We start from the raw sequence: 7,832 nt of genomic DNA, 5'->3' as shown, positions 1-7,832 counted from the left end.
GTAGCAAGTGCCCCTATTTTACATGTTCATGTTTTGGGAGTTGCATTAATTACCGAGGAGGGCTTCAGATAGCCTGAAACTACGTAGTCACCGTAGGATGAGGATCGCTCCACCCATGTCCCGGACGATCTCTCATAATGACTGGATCCTTTCATATTTTATCAAATCTCATGTTCCCTGGCAAGGACTGAGTGTTCTGCTGGCGGGACGCAAGCACCAGACCATGGATCGGTTATAAGTTATTGCTCTCCCTACTTATCATGTTTTACTTATGATATATATATATATATATATATATATATATATATATATATATATATATATGTACTCATGCTCATGTTCATGTCCAGGTTTTTAGTTTCAGTTCTTATCATGTTATTCCATGTCTTATGTTATTTCTTTCAGTTGTTTACATACCAGTACATTCAAGGTGCTGACGTCCCCTTTTTATTGCCCGGGGGCCTGCATTTCACGATGCAGGTACGAACTTACAAGACGACGCCTCCGTTCATTAGGATCTTCACGTACCAGCTTATTGGTGAGCCCCATCTCATTCGGAGTTTAGTTAACTTTTGTTTATGATTAGTTATGCATCTAACGTATGCTGGGGGACTTGTCCCAGTAAGTATGTTTTCCAGTCAAACTCATGATAGAGGTTTCATAGACTAGACAAGTCAGTTATGTCATGTCAGACATTTGGAGTCGTATAGCCATTTTGGCTCATTCATGTTATTTCCGCACTCATGTTTAAACAAGTATTTTTATTAAGTATTATGACTTACTACGTTTTATAAAGGCTCATCATGCATTCACGTTATATTCCGCTTATGTTATGTATCATGATGATTCAGCAAGCCATGTGGTTCGCTCGGTCACACGCAGTCAGGCACCGAGTGTCGTGTTACGTCCAGGCTATGGTTTGGGACTTGACAAAGCTTGGTATCAGAGCCTAGGTTCAAGTGTCTTTAGGGAGTCTATGAAACCGTGTCCAGTGGGGTCACTTTTATATGTGTGAGGGCCCCATACATATAAATAGTTGACCACCAAGACATTCAGGATTTGTCTCACTTCTTTCATACTTTAGATCGTGCAGTTAGAGCATTACTCTTAGGATTTCTTTCTAATTCGTGCGAGTACGTATTTTCAGAAAATGCCTTACAAGAGAAAGTACAAGAAGGGGAACACAGCCACCAGTCAAAGAGCTACCGCTGAAGCAACTCACGAAGAGACTGTTCCGACTCAAACAGCAGTCCCCACTGCTCCTACAGCTTCACCTCCTAACACTTCGGACATGGATATGAGAGGAGCCATCCAGCTGCTTACTCATATCGTTGCCAACCAGGCGCAGCGACAAGAATCAGCCCCTTGCTTAAGTGCTAATGGTGGGTCAAATAGTTCAAGAACTCAGGAATTCTTGCGAATGAAACCTCCAACTTTCACAGGGACTAAGGCTGAGGAGGATCCACAGAACTATATTGATGGCCTACAGAAAGTGTTTCGTATTATTCATGTCACTGAGACTGAGGCAGCAGAGTTTGGTGCTTTTCAGCTGCAGGATGTTGCTCATATTTGGTATGAGACATGGGAACAATCTCGAGGGGAGGATGCATCTTCTGCTACTTGGGATGAGTTCGTTGACGCTTTCCTTGGCCACTTCATGCCTATCGAGGTCCGGGAAGCAAAGGCTATGGAATTTGAGAGGTTGAGGCAGGGTAGCTTGACCGTTCAAGAGTACTATCTCAAATTTATTTCGTTGTCCAGATATGCTCCTCACATGGTTCCCGACATGAGGGCAACGGTTAGGAGATTTGTACTGGGGTTGAAACCCGAATTGTATAGAGATGCCAAGACTGCTGCTCAGAATGATAAGATGACTATCTCTAAGATCTTGGCATTTGTGCAAGGTAATGAAGCTGAACTGAAGGAAGAGGAAGCTCTGCAGAAACAAAAGGATAAAGAATTCAACAAGAGGGCTAAATCTTCAAGTAACTTTAGTCAGGGAGGAGGTAGACGGTTCTTTAAGAATAGGTCAGCAAGACCCACTCCATCTGCAGCTAGTGCCCCAGTCCCTAATTTCAAAAATGACAAGAAGCAGAACTTTAGACCATCGAGTTCTCATTCTCAGGCTAATGTGGGTCAGTCAGTCTATACTATTCCAGCTTGTAGCAAGTGTACCAAGAGACACTTGGGTGAGTGTCGTATGGGTACAAATGCGTGCTATGGTTGCGGCCAGAAGGGCCACATTCAGAAGGACTGTCCATCAGCCAGACAGGGTACCGGAGGTAATGTGACGCATTCCATAAATTCAACAGATCCTCGTTACAATCAGACCCAGCAGGGGCGTGGCACGACAAGGTCCAGCAATACAGGCGGTGGTCAGAACCGTTTTTATGCATTGACAGGTCGTCAGGATACAGAGGCTAGAGCAGATGTTATCACAGGTACACTCACAGTTTTCACTTTGGAAGTATATGCCCTTATTGACCCAGGATCCACCCTATCTTATGTAACCCATTTTGTTGCTAACAAAGTTGGTATTGAACCTGAAAAATTGTATGAACCCTTTGAGGTGTCCACCCCAGTTGGGGAATCAATCATAGCTAGACGTATGTATAGGGGTTGCCCAGTTTTAGTCTATCACCGCAGAACCATAGCTGATTTAGAGGAATTAGAAATGGTAGACTTCGATGTGATCATGGGTATGGACCGGTTAGCTTCATGTTATGCCACAGTATGTTGTAGAACTAAAGTGGTAAGATTCGAGTTTCCTAATGAGCCAGTCATAGAATGGGAGGGTAATTCAGTAGTACCCAGGGGTAGATTTGTTTCTTATCTAAAAGCCAGAAAAATGATTTCCAATGGTTATATCTATCACCTAGTTCAAGTCAAGGATTCAGATGCCCAGACTCCAACTCTCCAGTCTGTACCAGTTGTAAATGAATTTCCAGAGGTCTTCCCCGAAGATCTTCCAGGAGTCCCTCCTGACAGGGAGATTGAATTTGGAATTGATCTACTTCCCGATACTCAGCCGATATCTATTCCGCCGTACAGAATGGCTCCAGCAGAGTTAAAAGAGTTAAAAGCCCAATTGAAGGATCTTCTTGACAAGGGGTTTATTAGGCCCAGTGTTTCGCCTTGGGGTGCGCCAGTCTTATTTGTCCGAAATAAGGATGGTTCCTTGTTGACACCCAATTTTGTCCCACCTTTCCTCCGAAATACCTATTTTTCGCTTCCAATATTTTGGCAACTTTTAAAAAAAAATTATTTGCATTTTTTTTACTATAATTATTAGCTTTTATTAATACCGGCATTTCATTATCCTGTTGTAGTCACTACTGTTATTATCTTTTATTACCGTTACTACTACCATTATTATTATTATTGTTATTGTTATTATTATTATTATTATTGTTATTATTATTATTATTATTATTGTTATTATTTTGTTACCAGTATTATTATAATTCACATTTTTTTTAGCATTTTTACCAGCTTATGCATACGCATCACATTTATTTCGCACAATTAAATGATAGCGTTTATTTATTTTCAAAATATTATTGCACGGCTATTACAATGTCATTTTATTTTCATCTAAATACTAATAAATACACATTTTATATTAGGGGATATTTTAGCACACTCAGTATATGATTAATTTAAAATGGGTTTCTTATCTAAATTTAAAAGCCAAATAAATTTCTTCCATCCAGCCCAATGTTTTAAAAACAACCAGCCCATTATTTTAACCTATGACCCGGCCCATTACCCGTTTGACCCGACCCGCCTTCCACTTAACAAGGAACCATTAGGGTTCCTTTTCTTGATTTTCATCCACCACGCTGCCTCCCCCCCCCCCCCCCCCCCCCCCGCTCGCTGTTCTCTCTCTCTCTCTCTCTCTCATCTTCCCCATCTTCTCTTGTCTCCTCTGTCTCTTCCATTTCCCCTGTCCCCCACGCCTCTGCCGCCTCCACTTCCCTTTGTCCTCGCTCCTCTCAAAAGCAAACCCTAGATTTCCCCCTATAAATATTCGTTCCTGTTAATCCATTAGGACAAGCCTTGAAATCGCAAAAAATCCCTTACAAAACCAGAGCTTGAATCGCAAAATCCCCCCCTGAAATTAAGTTCTGAAACGAGGTCTTTTTTGGAGTCATGAAATTCCCCAAGAACTAGTTTTTTTCAGCGATCAAAATCCCTTAAGCAATATTAGTGCATCAGCTTTATTTCTGAATATCGAGTCAAAATCCAGTCATTTTTGTTTTCGTTTGCGTTGGTTGTGCTTTAAAGACCAGATCATATTTTGGCCCTCTTTTGTCCTTTGGTATTGCTTTGAATCCGAGCATCGCAAGCTTGAATTCGATAGTGTTCGAGTAGATTGGAAACCCCGTACCCACTTCGCCGCACCCGAAGAAGGTAATTCTCTCATTATCTTAGCATTTCTATTTTAATTCTGCCGATTACAATTTTATATTAGTTTAGAGATTAGTTGATTTATTAGCTTTATTAGAAGTAAATTAGATTAGTAGTTTCAGTAATTTCCTTCTTTATTTTAGAATTCTTCTACTTTTAACTCTATGTGTCTGTTTCGTATAAGATTAGCTTAAGTTTGTTTTATCTAGCTAAAAAATTAGTTTCCCTTGCTACTGTATGAAAATATGAAGTTTTACTATGTTCTCTTTGCGTTTTCTCCCTTAGTATACGGTGAAGGTCAATGTTAAGAGCAACTAGTTAAAACTCAACAACTTGTTATCTTTAACGGAGATAGAACTAAGCATAACCAATACGTTACCTTTTCTGGCTCTGTATTTCGATTAAACATTGAGCTAATTTTGTTCATGATCCAAGAATAGTCATACCATGCTAAACGTAACTAAATGTTAGCTGTTTGCCAACGGAACAGAGTCATTAGTTATGAATATTTTGTTAATTTCAAGTTTGGTTCCGCCTTAGCTTTCCCTCACTGTGGTGTTTTCAATTAATGAGTTTCCCCTTTTCTTTCAGAATCTGTTTAAGTGATTTTCCTTCTTGCTTTCATTTTACAATCCTGTTCTTCTATGTGGTTTGTTTTGAAATTCTTGTTTCTGTTTATTTGCGTTCATGTTATAGGTAGTTTCTTATCACGGCTGTTTCTTAGTTGCTAGTATTAGTTAGCTCTTGTTTGCTGTTCTTCTATGTGGTTTGCTTTGAAAATAATGTCGCTCATGTTTTTAGCTTCTTTTTGTCGTTTTCTATACTTGGGTTAAAGTAAAGAAGGAACTAATTAATCTGTTACCTTTTCTCAGAACAATAATAGCTTTTGTCACAGTTAGATGCTAATCTTTATCTCTTTTCCCCTTTCTTTTACATGTACACATCGGAGCAAACAGAGTCTTAATTCGAGACTTTATCAAAACAAAGTCTCAAGATGAGACTCGGCACACCCATCCATAGAGTCATCTCGTTCCGCAATTCTTAGATCACATCGGGCAGGCGAAACTCGTTAGAGGCCGCCTGTAACATTTTATTCTTTTTTTTTCTTATCATTCATTTTCTTTCATCCGTTTTTATGATTGCTAATTTGTCTGCGTTTTGGATTGTGTGTGGTTTAAAATTAGGTGGAGAACCTATGATTCATGTAGGATTAGAAAGGGGTAGATTCTATCATTTAGGATTACCGCTCTGAACATTAAGTACGTATTTTCACCATATAGAGTGCATCATTCATATAATAATATTTTAAACTTCGTTAGCTATAAGTTTTTTTTTTTCTCAAAAGCTATTCTCTTAAATTTTAAACCTCAATTAATTAACCTAAGATTGGCCGGATAACCGTAGTTAACGGATTCTAAAGGATGCCTAACCCCTTCCCTTTAGGATAATATAGAACTCTTACCTAGAATCACACTGATTAAGCAGACTATTAACGGAGGTTTAGTTAGCTTTACCTTAGCTAATAATTAGGTGCCCTAATTCACCTTAAAATCAATTAGGTGGCGACTCCTTAAAATAAAACAAATAGGAATCACCAATATGTTGTACTCCGCTTCAACCCGGTTAAAATGGGGTATAACATTCCTTACGCATGTGTATAGACTACCGTCAGCTGAACAAGGTCACCATTAAGAACAGGTACCCTCTTCCTAGAATAGATGACTTATTTGACCAACTGCAGGGTGCCCAATGTTATTCCAAGATTGACCTCAGATCAGGCTATCATCAGTTAAAGGTTAAGGAAGTTGATATTCCGAAGACCGCTTTCAGAACCCGTTATGGCCATTTTGAATTTCTTGTTATGTCATTTGGGTTGACAAATGCGCCAGCTGCTTTCATGGATCTTATGAATAGGGTCTTCAAGCCTTATCTCGATTTATTCGTCATTGTCTTCATTGATGATATTTTGGTGTATTCCCGAAATGAGGCTGATCATGCAGAACATCTCAGAATAGTGTTGCAGACTCTTAAAGATCGCGAACTTTTTGCAAAATTCTCAAAGTGTGAGTTTTGGCTTAATCAGTGGCATTCTTAGGACATGTGATCTCAGGTGAAGGTGTTAAAGTTGATTCTCAGAAGATTGATGCTGTAAACTGTTGGCCCAGACCCACCTCAGTTTCTGATATAAGAAGTTTCTTGGGTCTGGCAGGCTATTATCGACGCTTCATAGAAGGATTTTCTTCTATCTCTGCTCCGTTGACTAAGTTGACTCGGAAGAAAGTTAAGTTCCAATAGTCAGATGCTTGTGAGCGAAGCTTTGAAGAGTTGAAGAAGAGATTGACTTCTGCTCCAGTTTTGACGCTGCCAGAGGGAACTGAAGGGTTCGTGGTTTATTGTGATGCTTCGGGAGTTGGTCTCGGATGTGTCTTAATGCAGCATGGTAAGGTTGTAGCTTATGCATCTCGTCAGCTCAAGGTTCACGAAAAGAATTATCCGACTCATGACCTAGAGTTGGCAGCTGTAGTTTTTGCACTTAAGATATGGCGTCATTATTTGTATGGAGTGCATGTTGATATTTTCACAGATCATAAAAGCCTGCAGTAAATCTTCAAGCAAAGGGAGTTGAATCTTAGGCAGAGGAGATGGCTCGAATTGCTTAAGGATTATGATGTGGATATTCTCTATCATCCGGGGAAAGCGAATGTTATAGCTGATGCTCTTAGTCGGCGTTCTATTGGAAGTTTATCCCTCGTGGACGTGGATAAGAGAGTTATGACAAAGGAAGTTCACCGTTTGGCCAATCTTGGAGTTCGACTTTTGGAGTCCGAGGATGGTGGTGTGGTTGTTCAGAATAGAGCTTTTTCCTCTTTAGTCGTTGAAGTCAAGGAAAAACAGTTTAATGATCCCTACTTGTTGCAGCTAAAAGAGGGGATTCACAAGCATAAGACGACTGCTTTCGAACAAGGGGGAGATGATGGTACCTTGAGGTACCGAGGTAGATTATGTGTCCCGGATGTAGATGGGCTCAGAGAGCGAATCATGTCAGAAGCTCACAATTCTAGGTATTCCATTCACCCAGGTTCCACTAAGATGTATCATGATCTTAAGGAGATTTACTGGTGGAACGATATGAAGAAGAATGTGGCAGATTTTGTAGCTAAGTGCTCGAATTGTCAGCAAGTGATAGCCGAATTCCAGAGGCTTGGGGGCTTGGCTCAGAATATTGATATTCTTGTCTGGAAATGGGAAATGATAAATATGGATTTTGTATCAGGTCTACCTCGCTCAGCTAGGAGACATGACTCTATTTGGGTGATTGTTGACAGGCTTACTAAGTCAGCGCACTTTTTGCCAGTCAAGACCACAGATTCAGCAGAAGATTATGCCAAGCTGTATGTTAATGAGATTGTCAGATTGCATGG

At 40.0% G+C, this 7,832-nt stretch overlaps 1 protein-coding gene across 1 annotated transcript; it reads left to right on the top strand.

Annotated features, from left to right (window-relative positions):
- Positions 1–1,150: 1,150 nt before the first annotated feature.
- LOC132624378 (uncharacterized) lies at positions 1,151–5,012 on the top strand. Its single transcript, XM_060339166.1, has 3 exons — positions 1,151–1,533; positions 1,762–2,282; positions 5,002–5,012. The coding sequence occupies exons 1-3, from the start codon at positions 1,151–1,153 to the stop codon at positions 5,010–5,012; spliced, it is 915 nt and encodes a 304-aa protein (XP_060195149.1).
- Positions 5,013–7,832: the final 2,820 nt, after the last annotated feature.

This window comes from Lycium barbarum, chromosome 12 (genome assembly GCF_019175385.1).
Source record: "Lycium barbarum isolate Lr01 chromosome 12, ASM1917538v2, whole genome shotgun sequence".
NCBI classification, from domain to species: Eukaryota; Viridiplantae; Streptophyta; class Magnoliopsida; order Solanales; family Solanaceae; genus Lycium; species Lycium barbarum.
The sequence above is the reverse complement of the archived record's forward strand: the minus strand, read 5'-3'. Positions and strand labels throughout refer to the sequence as shown.